The sequence below is a fragment of the Salvelinus alpinus genome, chromosome 3 (genome assembly GCF_045679555.1).
Source record: "Salvelinus alpinus chromosome 3, SLU_Salpinus.1, whole genome shotgun sequence".
In the NCBI taxonomy this organism is placed as follows: Eukaryota; Metazoa; Chordata; class Actinopteri; order Salmoniformes; family Salmonidae; genus Salvelinus; species Salvelinus alpinus.
The window spans coordinates 21,263,876-21,279,149 of NC_092088.1; the positions used below are offsets into that span (position 1 = coordinate 21,263,876).

General features: G+C 43.1%; 1 protein-coding gene across 3 annotated transcripts; it reads right to left on the minus strand.

The window, feature by feature from the left end:
* Positions 1–172: 172 nt before the first annotated feature.
* On the minus strand, positions 173–13,817 carry pdk2a (pyruvate dehydrogenase kinase 2a). 3 transcript variants are annotated; one of them, XM_071391948.1, is made up of 12 exons: positions 13,579–13,817; positions 9,600–9,741; positions 4,763–4,834; positions 4,493–4,677; positions 4,304–4,393; positions 4,073–4,150; positions 3,614–3,690; positions 3,420–3,518; positions 2,587–2,697; positions 2,238–2,351; positions 2,087–2,142; positions 173–1,929 (listed from the first exon to the last, which is right to left on the minus strand). In XM_071391948.1, the coding sequence occupies exons 1-11, from the start codon at positions 13,694–13,696 to the stop codon at positions 2,110–2,112; spliced, it is 1,119 nt and encodes a 372-aa protein (XP_071248049.1). In that variant the 5' UTR covers positions 13,697–13,817; the 3' UTR covers positions 173–1,929; positions 2,087–2,109. The 3 variants fall into 3 exon arrangements, with proteins under 3 accessions (XP_071248049.1, XP_071248048.1, XP_071248050.1); XM_071391947.1 differs by lacking the exon at positions 2,087–2,142; XM_071391949.1 differs by lacking the exons at positions 2,087–2,142; positions 9,600–9,741 and having other exon boundaries at positions 4,493–4,834; positions 13,579–13,640.
* Positions 13,818–15,274: the final 1,457 nt, after the last annotated feature.

The following is a 15,274-nucleotide window of genomic DNA, read 5'->3' on the forward strand; positions in this document are numbered from 1 at the left end:
GTTTCTGTACAGGGTCATATTGTCGTTATCTTCAAGCCCCAGTCACCAGCACTACATTACAGAAGTATTAAAACTAGCATTTCTCATTGAAATAGGTTTAATAATACTACACATTTACAATAATGTCAATGAAGAAAATATTTTAATTAAAAAAAATAACACTTAAAATAACTGAAGAAATGTATAGAGTTTATTACAAAATAAAAGGGAATTGATAAAAGCGGACAGGCTGGGAGCATCTTTCCCATCACATACACAGCATCAAATACTCCTATGTGACTGGCCTAGCCTTAAGGGTCACAGACAATAAGAACCATGTACTTTGGGACGTGTTTTAACTAGCTTCTGATGAACTTCGCCACAGGCAATAGAACGCCGGTGCGTAAAAGATGAACACTGGCTTCCTATCACAAAGTACATCAGTCTTACTTCAAATGAACTTGGGTTAAAAATCCACAATGTATTGCTCTACAGCTTGAGTTCACAGGAATACAGAAAGTCACAACACTGAACAGACCAACTCATTTTTGTTAGTTGAATCCTGTCCATTGAACTGGCAAGAGAAAATGTACTTGAAATGATGATATCAATATATAGACATCAGGACCAATACTCATGAAGGCGTCAAGACACATGGTAGAACAGTACGTAATATTATTTTAGAATCAAATAAAGGGACTCCATGCAATGGCACTAGTAAGTCATTAGCAGCCTTCTCATAGATTGAATACTACATTGTTAATAATGTACATGTTTCAAGTAAAGAAAACTTGACTGACGCAGTTAAGGCTAAGGTGGCATTTTCTGACCGTCAGCGAATTAGAGCGAGGGAGGTCTAATGCCCGCCAGGACATTCAGTTATTCTACAGTACTGGTTCATCTAAGGACTTCTACCACACCTCATTTCCGTTTACAGTACATAAAGATCCTCTCAGAGAGGAGAACCAACACATTGGATTGTCTTTTCAACCTGGGTCCGGTTCAGAAGGACGCAACATTCTGAATGTTGCAGATAGAAAATGTTATGTATAGAGATTCCCTAGTCGACATGATAGAAAGGCTTGGCTGTTCTACACAACGTTTCTACCTGAACGTTCCATAACATACTGAACGCTACCCTGGTGTTACATATTCTCACTCGCCCACGCTACACCATCTCAATAACATACTGGGCACAGTATCTGGGTCTTCAGACCCACCCTGCCACATCTCTCCCCCCAAAAGGAAGTATGACATTGGGACCTCACTACCCTGCACACCCTCCCATGTGTATTTTATCAACATCGAGCGATAGTAAAAGGCATAAGCTGACGCACACCCAGAAATGTTTTTATAGAAGTTAACGATGTTAACGGAGAGTAAACTAGAAAAAGAAAGCCACACATTCTTATGCTCCCAAACATTTCATGGGTAAAGCAACTGTGTTTGTATGCCCATTAAATGTTTGGGAGAATAATTAGTGTGACTATTTTTTTAAATCATCATCAACATCTGGCACTCCCATAAAAACCCTCATGGAGGTGAACAAAGATTATATGTTTTTATGAGTACAATTACACAACCCCCCTCCCCCCATACTTCCATAAATCCCCAATCTAAGCTAAAAGAAAAACATGAAGGGCATCATTGTGAGGACAACAAGAAAACATGCCAATGCCAAAACCAGGATGGAAAACAACATCCAGTCATATGTGGGTGGGGTTAGGTGGCTGTCTGCCTTGGCTGTTGGGGGCGGGGGTTGGCATACAGAGCCTCAATCTAACCAGGGTAGTGTCGACATTATCCTCATTTGGCTACCCTGTAAATGGTCAGGTCCAGGGGTTCTCTGCTGGGCACACACCAGTCGTCTGCCTCCTGGCTAACCTTGTAATTCCGCAGAGCTGTCTTGTTGTACACCGGGAGCCTCTCCACAGAGTCTGTGGACAAGGCCTGTGGAGGGAAGGAGATCGAGTTGTATTTTGTGTTCAAAGCATCCCCCCAAAAGAAAGAAATATCACTTCTCTTTTCCCCACTAGCACGGCCTTTGCTGATAAATACTTTGTCGAGGGAAAAAAGTAATTGATACGATTGTGATGTGTTGTCTCACCTAGCTATCTTAACACGAATGCACTAATTGTAAGTAGCTCTGGATAAGAGAGTCTGCTAAATGAAAAGAAAATACAAAATTCGAATGAATCCATAGTCAGACGAGTTAAATGACAATTACACGAGTCCCATTGTCTCAGTATGTAGCTTACCTTCATGTGGATGACAGCGTCAGTGCCGTAACCCTCCATAGAGTAGAGCTGCAGGTCTCCCTGGAAGTACTGAGCGTAGAGCCGGGAGATGGGCAGGCCGTAGCCAAAGCCAGCCTGGAGAGGAGACGACACGGCTCTAAACCATGGCTGCTTCAATAGTCTGATAAACATGGGTGTTTTGGAAAGTTCGGATAGAAATGTATTGTGTAGGACAGACATGCCTCTCTGACATGTAGAGTAAGGAATCATGTCAGCTCTACTTCACAGCATTTCTACCGGCAATGTTCAGTACGTTGCACCCTCCTGAATACGAACCTGGTCCGTGAAAGAATAGAGGAGAGGCACTCACCAATGGGGTCTGCGAGTGCTCACCCCTCTCTGGTGTGGGGGCCGTAGAGTACATGTAGCTGAAAAGATTCTCAATCTTCCTGAAAGGGACTCCGCCACCCCTGTCACTCACCTACGCATCGCCAGAGAGTGAAGGAGAGAAGTAGGGGAGAGAGAGAGAGAAATAAATAAAGTCAGGCATTAGAGGAATGGCCAGTCATAAAAAAGGTGGAGATGCTGCCAGAAAGAAGGGTGCCCCTCGTGCCATTGGCTTGAATTCAACAGCCTGCCTTACGATAGGCCGAACCAAGGCATCTATTCTGCATATCGTCAAGGTAACTGCACAACAAGGCCACTCAGTTCCCTCTGTTGTGTTTTAGTTCACTGCAAGGGGCATATTCCTTACAGAAAACATTTAAGAACCAAACAGAGCAAATTGAGTTTCTATTGAACAAATTCAGGTAGGTTCTTCTCCATTTAAGAAACGTTTTGCCACAGAATCAGAGTAATGAATACTCCCCATGTGCACCGGTCAGCTCACCAAAAGAACAAGCAGTACTGAGATCAAGTTACTGCAGGACAAGGTTAATGGGCTCTTAGTATGGAAGTCAATGGAGACCCAATCCTGTTAACCTAATCTGGGATTAGCAGCTTGGTTTAACATGAAACAGAATTAAGAGTCAAAATCTTACATAACAGCTTTAAATAAGGATTTTGGGGGGAGGGGTGGAGACAAATAAAATGAAGATATAGTCAATTCATTAGCACTTGTGAGTTTGACAATGGTATTAATTAGGAATAGTGGCAATTGTAATGTTTTTAAACATAGCAATACAATTCACTAACATACTGTACCTTAATTGACAGGTCCTCTCCTCCAATGGCCACCATGACTTGAATGGGTGGTAGCCTGTTGCTGGATTCATGGTTCTCAATTGTGGCCCTCATAGCATTCTGGAAAATGGACCAATAGACAACGTAAGATTCACATTCACAAGTGACTAACATCTTCGATCTAAGAATACATTTTAATGCAGGTTCTACCATACCTTGAAAAGCTCAAACAACATGTGGTAGAGATGGGAGGGCACATAGACAATGCTTATAGGTTGTTTCCGGTTGTTGACTGGGTAAAGCAAAAGAGAATAAATGAATAAAACATCTGCAGTATAATTAAAATACAAAAGCCATTAGGATGTAAAGCGTCATTGACAGATTCTGTTGACATCCATTTTGATTATTCTGGGAAGAGAGGGGAGTTTAGTCACAGTGTCAATATTGTTCGAGGCAGCCAGCCAGCCATCGCCACTTATCCATTACTTTTGCCTCGCTGGAATAATTACTAGGCCCTCAGGTCCAGACGGCAGAGATTCTTGGTACACACAGCGGTGGCGCTCAGACAATTTCATCCAAGATTCCCAAATGAGCATAAAATGGTCATCTACATGCATGCGTCATAGGTGATATCAGTGGAATAGATGATTAGTTACTCTTGGTTTGGTTCTTACCATTCATTTCTTGCAGCATCAGGTCTGGCGAGCTCAGATAGTACTGATCACACACCAACTTGGCACTCTGGTAAGCATCTGGAAAAATACAACACCATGAAATGACACAATAAGGGTGTTTGGGTACAAGAGAAATTTGCTCTGTTTGGTTCACCCATAGGATATTACAAGTCTATATAATCTATGACAGCTCAAAACCACATTAAAGAGCCATTAATTATTATTTTCTACCTCTGACCACCTCTGAGACATCACAGTGAGGGTCGATGCTCCCTATTGTGTTGGGGTGAAGTGGATTCGTTGCTCCATCAAAGACAAGAGCTACAGAGAGTCCAATGAGTGGAAATGAGTCAGTTTCAAAATGGCCGACAATTGTCTATAAAAGAATGGATAACTTAGTGGACTGACATCTGTACTCACTGTGCTGGTTGATAAGCATGCGGATAGATATACGGCTCATGTAGAAACGGTCCAGGAAGTACTGAATGTTCTGGTTGGTCACTGGGTCCTGGCCGAACACCGACTTGTACTCAATGACGCCCTGTGCCATGGTGGGCACTACGTCATTGTGCCTGTTTCTGATATTCACCAGGGTGTCCACAAACCTAGTGGATAAAAGGCGACTAAGACAAACAGCATGAGATAGATTGAGAGGGCCTACCTGGCTGTCAAAGGTGATTGAGGACTTACTCATCCAGGACACTGTGGTTGTCAGGAGTCTTGTCCAAGAACTCCAGGATTTCCATCAAGCTCTGGACATACCTGAAAACACATTTTTCAGTTTGCGTTATTCCTGAGTAGTGTGGTGTATATGTTTAACTGCAGCAATACAGCTTATAACTAGGGTTGCAAAGCTACCGGTAATTTACCAAAGTTCACAGAATCTTCATTAATTAACAGAAAACCAATGGCAATCTATTTTCATTTTGGTCATTTATACGTGAAGAACTTTAAAAAAATGTATTCATATATAGTATTCATTCATCAGTGTCCATATCATCCATGAGTTTCTAGTAGACAGACCATATGGTTCAAGAGAAAATAGCCTAGATAAGAAAGCATCTAATCAACAATGGCATTTTCAATTAACTCGGCAACTCTTCCAACTACTGACTTTTTTCACAACTGCCACCAGTTTGACGTCAAAACATTAACATATGCATATTGACATAGTAAAATAAATTAAAGGATATTTCATGCTGAAACCCTCATATTAAAACACCAAATGGTATTCAATACATTGATAGCTTATATTTAGGATAATGTTTTACATCCGCTTTGTCATTCTATTTCTTATTTAAAAACCTTATGTAAATATTTAACAGGGCCAAGGATAATCTGAAGTACCCAAAAGAGCCACGTGATGTCTTGTGATAGATTACATAAAATCCTTGAAAAATGTTCATTCTATAGCTAGAGGACTCCTGATATAACCAGAAGTGATAAGTATACTTTCTTTTGCCTTTATCTGTTGTGATATAGTACTGTGTTTTTGCTAGCTGGGACCATCTACTTTAAGTGCTGCCTGTCTTCCCAGTGGCCTACATGGAGTGTGAACTGCATCATTTGCAGATAGTTGTTGACACTTCAACCAGGATCAAGGTAATCAGTGGCTGTATTGGAGGGGGAGTGGTTTCACCTCTACTAGGCAATCAGCAACTAGTACAGGGAGGCGTGCTCTCCACCTCTGCTAAGCAATCCCCTGGTTTCTCAGGTTTGTCGCAAAACTCAGACCGTTGCCGAAACAAAAACTGTTTTACTGAGTTCGAGGAATGAAAGAGAGGAAGGGTCCACACCACTCACTTGAGTATCTTACCTAGTTATTTACAGATTCAAATGTTGCTCTTTTGTAGCTTTGGCAACTATGTGTGTTTTCTATACCCGTTTGCACCGCTCCCTGTAGGCTTTATAGACACTCCAGTCCCCACTCCTTGGCTGCAACCCTTGTAATTTAGTGTACCCTGATCGCACAACCCATTTGGAATTCAGGGTCTCTGGCAGTGTTTGGAACTGCCGATCTGCGGTCAAGAACGCTGAGCTCAACTCAGCCTATGCTGACCTTCAGTCCCTTGAATTTTTTGGCCCAGACGGAGACCTGGATCACCCCAGAGAACACTGCTACTCCAGCTGCTCTTTATTCATCTGACTGTTCTCTCTGAGAGCATCTGGTCGTCGCAGTGGTGGCACAGGTCCACTTATTTCTCTTAAGTGGAGATTCTCTTCTCTCGCTCACCTGTCCATCTCATTTTAATTCCATGCTGTCACTCACTTGTCCACTCAAGCTTAGCATTGTCATCCATTGCCCACCATGTGTCCTTAGAGTTTGAGCTTGACTCTGTCATGACTTTGGCCTGTGGGTAAAGGCTTATGACCCCCCCCCCATCCCCATAAATACCTTTCTCCCATCCCTCTCTCTGACTCTACAATAGCCTTTGTTAAACATAGAGTCTGGGAACATCAAACAAGTGGAGGGAAAGGAAACATATTTCGGTAATAGAACCAGTTGAAAATATGCGTTGGTACTTAATGAATATGATGTCAGTTCAGTTGTCATCTGAGACATTATGACTGATGACAGTACGACAAACTGGATCTGGGAAAGTCTACACATTATAGTTATCAGATTCACATGGAATTGTTGTGCAATTTAAATGCAATTTAAATGAAACTATGTGAAAAGATTAAATGTAATTTTAGCTTCCAAATGAGAGAATTGGGTTTTCATAAGATTAGAGCTCTGCTCTACAGTGGCCCGCCTCTGAAGAGACATGGGTTATAAACTATGAAACACACCCTTCTCTCCCTCCACTATATAAGCCCTTGATGAAAATGTAACCTTCTGTTCCGAGGACGATAGTCCTTTTCAACGTATTGACCGTCGTCCTAACATGTCAACTACAGAACTAAGCTAACCTCAGCGTGAGCTTTGGTTGCGAATGGTATGAACTTTGAACTCTTATTCACTACAGAAGTGATACCTCCTAGCCGTTGAGTTAGCAGCGGCCGCTGTAAACGTGGGCTAGGAGAGGACAGAGAGTATCCCGTTCACCACCAGAGACACTCTTCAAAGGACAAACGACTCTGTTGGGCAACACGGCCTTCCATCTACCACCAACCTATTGAAGCGCAGCTCAGAGTAAATATTTATTGCATTTTCCTTTTCCAAATGGGCGGTAATTTAGAATGCATAGGATACTGTATTTACGATAGCACAGCTTCTCCCTTTGTTCCTCAGTCTTCCCGCTCTTGTACTCAAACCCAACCCCCTTTCCTTTGTGTAACCAGCTGTCATATCTGCTCCATCCGCTAGGGACGTTTTCCTTTATGACGTCATTTGTAATCAATGTATGGTTCATTCTGTGAATATGTAATTCTGTGTGATTAGTTAGGTATTTAGTAAATAAATAAACCCAATTTTGTATTGCTGATTCAACTTGTTAGCCAGGGTTCGTGGAGATAACCAAGAATTTACAACTTTCAGACGAGACACCTTATTAGGTGACGATTAATATTTTATTGATGTAAAATATTACTAGGTCTTTAAGAGTTTATTCGCCTTTCCTCCCGCCCCTCCCCTCATGCGCGGTGGCTGAGTGACTCATTGCGAGCTTACAGAACATGGCTGCAGGCAGCTGAGCGAAAATGGAGGAAAACTAAACTTCCAGAGGTCCTATTATCCTTTCACTCTGTCCTCTCCAGCTTCTCTTCCTCTGAAAGCCAAGTAGCTGCCTCTAACCCTAGGAAACTCTTTTCCACCTTCACCTCAGTCCTCCAACCCTTCCCCCTCCGGACGACTGTCTACCACTTTGAAAAATTCACATTGAGTCCACTGGTCTCACTCACACAGAACTACCACACGCCTTGACCTCTTTCTCCCCTCTCTGTCCAGATGACATCCTGTTACTAGTGAGGTCTGGCCGCCTGACAACCTGCCCGCTCGAGCCCATCCCCTCAACTCTCAGAACGATCTTCTTGACCCTAACCAGTCAGGCTTCAAGACGGGTCACTCAAACGAGACTGCTCTGTGTCACGGAGGCTCGCCGCACTGCCAAAGCTGACTGTTCTCATCCTCCTAGATCTATCCGCTGCCTTCGACACCGTGAACCATCAGATCCTCCTCTCCACCCTCTCAGGGCTGGGCGTCTCAGGCTCTGCACACTCTTGGCTTGCATCCTACCTGGCAGGCCGCTCCTACCAGGTGACGTGGAGAGGATCTGTGTCTGCACCACATACTCTCACTACTGGTGTCCCCCAGGGCTTGGTTCTAGAACCTCTCCTCTTTCTATACACCAAGTCACTCGGCTCCGTCATATCCTCACATGGTATCGCCTATCATTGCTATGCCTTCTGACACCCATGTGGCGACACACATCTCTGCATGCCTGGCAGAACTCAATTTGGATGTCGGCCCACCACCTCAAGCTCAACCTTGACAAGATGGAACTGCTCTTCCTCCCGGGGAAAGCCTGCCCGCTCAAAGACATCTCCATCACGGTTGACAACTCGAGTCACCATCCCAGAGTGCAAAGAACCTTGGCGTGACCCTGGACAACACCCTGTCATTCTCTGCAAACATCAAAGCAGTGACCCGCTCCTGCAGGTTCATGCTCTACAACATCCGTAAAGTACAACCCTACCTCACAGTCCTAATCCAGGCACTTGTCCTCTCCCGCCTGGACTACTGCAACTCACTGTTGGCTGAGCTCCCTGCTTGTGTCATCAAACCCCTGCAACTTATCCAGAACGCGGCAGCCCACCTGGTTTTCAACCTTCCCAAGTTCTCTTAGGTCACCATGCTCCTCCACACACTCCACTGACTTCCAGTCAAAACTCACAGTGGATGTGAGACCATGGTGCTTACCTATGGAGCAGCAAGAGGAACTGCCCCTCCCTACCTTCAGTCTAAGCTCAAACCCTACACCCCAACACTCCGTTCTGCCACCTCAGGTCTCTTGGCCCTCCCACCCCAACGGGAGAGCAGCGCCAGCTCAGCCCAGTCCAAGCTCTGGCACCCCAATGGTGAAACCAGCTTCCCACTGAAGCTAGGACAGCAGAGCCCCTGCCCATCTTCCCCAAAACATCCGAACACCCCCCCCTTAATAAGATTAATGCCCTAACTAAGTCGCTCTGGATAAGAGCCTCTGCTAAATGACAAAGTGTAATAACAAAATTCTGGTAGTTTACTGGTAAACTTAAAGTTGTCACCCTCTTGTCATATGAATTTTCAAACAATATTTGCAAATGTGTGATCTGAATACAAAGGCCGACGAATGGGCCAACATGGTTTTTAGATATAGGCCTTAAGTCTATGGAAATAGTTTTATTTTCTTTAAACAGCAGTGCTTTCCCTATATTAGTGTCTTTCCCGATGCAAAGCCCACTGCAGAAACTCAGGAGGGGAAAACATAAATAGCTTATATGAACTACATTTTCAAAAAAGTGAATGAAACAATATAAAACTTGATCTAAACAAACTATTCAGTATCACCCTCAAACTTAACTACACTTACAGAATAATCACCCTTACCAGCTCTGCACCATCTGCACGGATGGGGTTGTAAGCAATCGGTCAGGTAGCAAATTGATCTCCTTCATGATGTTAGATAGTCGCACAGGTAGCTCTTGTCTCAAAAAGACAAATGATGTCTTCTCGCATGCATTGGTGGAACCTGGGAAAAAATAATAATAATAAAGTAGAGGCAGGCAGGCCTAGCTTCTTTGCTCTGGGAGACCTGTACATAATGGGCTCCTGTCGCTGAAGGATACATCCTGTATTCCTAAAACATAAACCTATTTACCAGCCCTCTGGTTCGATAAACTTTTCCTGTCACCGAAGGCTTGCCTATAATCCAGAATGCCTTACCAGTCGCTAAAATGTGTGAACTATGGTAAAAATCAGCTTTTACATTTCCCGAAGCTCACTCCCTAGTCACCATACTCTGTAGCTCTCACCACGAGATTACTGCGTGATCCTAGATGGCAGCGCACCGAATATGGAGTGAATTCGGTGAAACTCTGGAAAAGTTGTACTAGCTTAAATGGCGAGCCACTGGAAAAAAAACTTCAGACAGACAATCAGGTTGCAGCAGTCTTCTCCTACAGTCTTGCTTTGGTACTGCAGTTTAACACCCAGCCCAGAAAGACAATTTCCATAGACTGCCACAGAGAAGTCAGACTAGAAAATTCCTAATAAGACACTTTAGTCATCACCTTTATGCACAAAACAGCCATTGAATTATTCAAAACATTGTTGCTGAGACTTTTTTTTAACTCACATTTTATATTTATCCAATGTCTGCCAGGTTTTTGGATGACTGTCACTGCTCCCTGTGCGCACGGAGTGCTTGTGCACACATGTGAAGTTGGGCCGTGTAAACCGGATGCAACCCGGATATAGAAGATCCATGAACTCCTTGAGGCGGGCCGGGCGCCTGCAGGCTGACTTCGGTTGTCAGTTGAACAGTGTTTCCTCCGACACATTGGTGCGGCTGGCTTCCGGGTTAAGCAGGCGGGTGTTAAGTGCGGTTTGTTTCGGCGGATGTATGACTTGACCTTCGACTCTCCCGAGCCCGTTGGGGAGTTGCAGTGATGAGACAAGATCGTAATTGGATATCACGAAATTGCAGAGAAAAGGGGGTATAGCTGGCTGCATAGACTCCAGTTGGACACAGAATATCCATCATATTGACCAGATACTCAAGTGGCCGCTCCAACGATGAAAAACAACATCTCAAAATGTAAGGCAGTTGGGAGGCAAGATCAGATTGGACCAGTCTAGCCAATGAGGGCAGATACGCGGTCACAACTTAGTGTGTCCTCAAAGTTGCCGGGAGGTCATGTGTCCTACTTATCAGTACACTCAAAAACAACCTAAGCATTACAACACTTCTTTGTAGCAAAGCAGCCATTATTTCCTAACCAAATTTGACACTCACTGACATCAATACAAAAACTCCTCGCTTGGTGATTGTAAAAAAATACAAATAAAAAAAGACAAACGCTGACAGATTTGGGGCCCAGTAATCCCTCCTGAGGCAGATGGCAAATACGACGTAAAGGAATAATAGCAACATCTGCTACCCGGTTGGGCTAGGGACGTACTAGCCTTCAATGACAGGAGCCCAGTGTGTAGGATACAAGGTCTCCCAGAGCAAAGAGTGCAGCCTGGCTAAATAACTTCTATACATTTCTAGTAGGGGAAATTATACATAAGGTAGGCTACAATAGGAAATAATGTCAGTGTTTTTGTGCCAAATTATGAATCCATAAAGATAATTGTTGGAAGTGCTGTTGAGGAGAGAAAAGCATTCTTCTGATTAGTTTACTTCTGACCAAAGTTCCCTCTAAGCTGTGTGTGGGCACGCTGTAGCCCTGAGACTACCGCACAGTTCCCCCAGGACTGACGCGCAGAAATATCAGCCCACGAAGAGAAGTGGTGGTCCCCAACCAGTCGATCACGAGAAAGCTAAAGCAATGTTATTACTGTGAGATTTCAAAACATTAAACCATGACTAGACAGAGACGGTCAACAAACTGCTGTTTTGAGTTCTTACTCAGCACTGTCAACAATTTGTATTCAACACTTCTATAAGCCATAAAATGCAGGCTCTTATTTCCACTCAGGGAACAAACAAGCAGTGCAGCAGTAATGAATGAGTAGGAAAGTATCTATAGGCTTGCATTGTTGTTATTATTAGCGGCTTGGGTCTTTTTAATATCAAGGAATATTTCTCTGTTCATAAGAGTAACAACCTGAATTTGTGCATGAGGCAGCTGTAATGTGGCGCGACTCGAGTTTCGCCATCAGCTGGAAGACGGTGTTCCTTTTTGGTCAGTGTCAGTGGAGGAAATGGAGAGCAGAGGGATGTTGAGAAGCAGACACTCAGTCTGCTGCGCTCTCCCTCAGCTGAGACTGACCAGCTGATGCAGGCACATCAGCCCATTTAAATAAAAAGCAAACAATTAAAAATGTATGCTCACTCATCTGTTCCTCAAGTAGTACAACAACGGATCTATTACCGGTGTGATCATATAGACTACCTCAATGTTGAAATGTTTTATTAATGGCCCAATCAATGCATTGGCAGGGAAATTCAAGCAAAGTCAACGTGGTGAAAATGTATTGGGCCTATAGCTTACTGCACAAACCTCATTGCTACAGTACTGTTTTTAATTGGTTAATGTTGTATAGCCTTACATTTAAGTCAAACAAAATCTGAACGGTAGATCTCTGCTTGCATTTTGACTAAAAGTGATCGATTCAAAGGTTGGTGACCACTGTTCTACAGCTCTCCCTTTTAACACTATAATCATTTCCCTTTGCTGTGGCAATTGTGATCAAATCAACTCAATATTAGCCACTTTCAATGCAACATCCCGAAACAAAACTATACAAGAGATTTTGTTGTAGGCAGAACGCATCGGTGTAGGATTCTATTGCATTGACACACGACTCAGCCCGGTGCGGCATAACCAATCAGAGCTGCACTAGGACTATATGCAAATAGACCATTGCCAAATATGGATCTGTGCCATTCACTTTGAACTGGACTGTGTTAACAACATGAGCAAAAGGGCTTGTTCTGAGATCAAAGGGAGAGCTGCAAACTGTGCAGTTTTTGTCTTAAAGAAGCAGTGTGGTATTTTGAGACAGGCTTGAATAAGCTATGTAGCCAATAGGCAGGATGGCATAATGTCTGATTCTCTAATAAATGGTACGGGAATAAATATGCATTTTATTTAGTAGTGTATACTTGCATCAAACATTTTCAGCTCTATCTGAAAGACAAGTGGATAAACAGGTTCATGTCAAGCCCTGCATTTTTTTTCTCCCAAGTCTCATGGAATGTAGGCCCACATTTAACACCACACACATTGGCTGCTACGGTAGGCTGTGTGATAGAACAGCCATTTCCATGTTAATGTTATGGGATGCATTTTCTCCATTGTTTTTGATGGTAGACCCACATTATGATGAAGTAGCCTACTTGGCCACTTAAACCTAACTTAAAGCGGGTACAGACTCGGTGTTCACAGTAAACGCGCGCTGGAAGTTCCTGAGTTTTTCACAACGTTCAAGTTTGCGCTCAGCATAAGTGACATTTGCTCAGCGGTGAAAACAATTAGAGGGAACATTGCTTCTGACTAGCAGTTAAATGGGAGTTTGCTACAAATGCTGACGCAATACTCAGCACTATGAAGTAGCCTAGTCTAGGAAAGGCAGACCAAAATATCCAGGAATTTCGCCCAGTAGAGTAAACTGAAACAAATGCGTACATGCCAAGACAAGCATAGTCTTGTATCTGTCATTCAAAACAATAATCTCTCTGAAGCTGACCATTCAAAGTGGTGCAAAGTCATAAATCACACTAGCCGCCTATGTCGCTCCACAACAAGAGCACGATTAAACTCCAATTTAATTGCATTGCCTCAGCTCAATGTTACATATTGCATTAAATAATTGTCAGTTGTCCAACATGGTAGCACAACATTGAAGGGCTACTCACCAAAATCGAGAAATTGTTTCATAGAGAGTGGTGACGGCGAAAATTTTGCAAAATGTTCTATATGTTTAGGCACATTGGCCAATGTAGCATTTTTCATTATAAATCTCACGAATTTCATCGTTGGTGTTTTCAGTAAATCGCATTGGAAAAGAAAAATAGGGCTACTACAAGTGCTCCTTCTGTTCCAGTGTTGATTGCACTAAAGAACAGGCTCCGTGAAAACCTGCAGCCAATAGGACACCAAAGGGGTTGATTTACCATCCAATAAAAAGTCGGAGGAGGGGAGGGGCTTCTGACTAGAGAATTGACGCACCCACAACCTTTCACAGCTTCTAGCTTCTTACAAATAGGTTTATTTTCAATTTATTTTACAAATTGGCTTATTTTGAAATAGAAGGCTCTAGAAATATCAGGCTCTGGAAATAGAACTGCTGGACAGTTTGAGAGCAGAATGTCCTTTCATCCAAAGTTGCAAGATGCTCTGAATAAGTAGGCTTCCAATAGAGTACCACAGTATGAGTCATAATACCCATAAAACCTAGCGGTCAAACAGTGAAATGGTTCCAATCTTTTTTCCACCATAAATTTTTCCCATAGGGGATTTTAGAAACACTTAAAATAAGGGCTGTGTTTCATGTAGGCTTACCCTGGTCTGACGTTTTGATAACCGTGTAAATCTCTCTAGGACAAGGTGACTGTTATCAATATTTGCAACTACACGAAACACAGCCCTTATTTTAATTGTTTCTAAAAATCCCCTATGGGAAAAAGTTAAGGGTGGAATAACAATTGGAACCATTTCCCTGTTTGACAGCTAGGTTTCATGGGTATTATGGCACCGCCACTGTGGGACTATATCTCTACGATGTGTTGACCACAGAAGCTGCAGCCATCATATGATAATTGCACCCCAATGCACTACCACTATAAAACACGTAAACAGTAAAAACATGAACAGTTAAAGGCCCAGTGCAGAAAAACATTTCCACACTGAGGTGGGAATAATATTGTGAAAATTATCATAATGCCCTTTTAGTTAGTGATGGAGCCGTTTGAAAAGACCACCTCAAATTTTTGCCTGTTTTCGTGGGATGGAATTTTGTCCTGCCTGGTGACATCATAACAGCTCATTTTCAGTCCGTCCCTCCCTCCTACTCAGACCACTCCCAGACAGTGAAAGAGAGCGACCTGGCTCTCTGTGTTTGCTGGTCTGTGATCCGCTAGCACCTCCCTGGGTAAGATGGGAATGAGGCAACCTCAGAGTTACACACAAGGATACTTTATTGACACACACAGGAATGAAATGGACATGGAAAGCTAGTGGTTCTGTAACAGGAGAAAACAGAAGCAATGAATGTACACATACCTAATGAATACACCAGGGCAAGAATGCACAGATATCAGAATAAAGCAGTAATAAATGATAAAGGACTATATGGAAATTTAAGCTGACATGCTGCTGAACAACTGGCCATAATATACACAAATACACAACTTTATACACGCACACCATCCCACATGTCCAGAGATATGAATTCGTCCAGTTGTGCAGGACAGAGATTACATCATACCCCTGCACATCAACTCAGTACTGGTACCCTGAGTATAAAGCAAAGTTATCGTTACTCATTGTGTATTTATTCCTCTTTATTCTTTTTCTATATCTCTTTTTTCTCTCTGCATTGTTGGGAAGGGC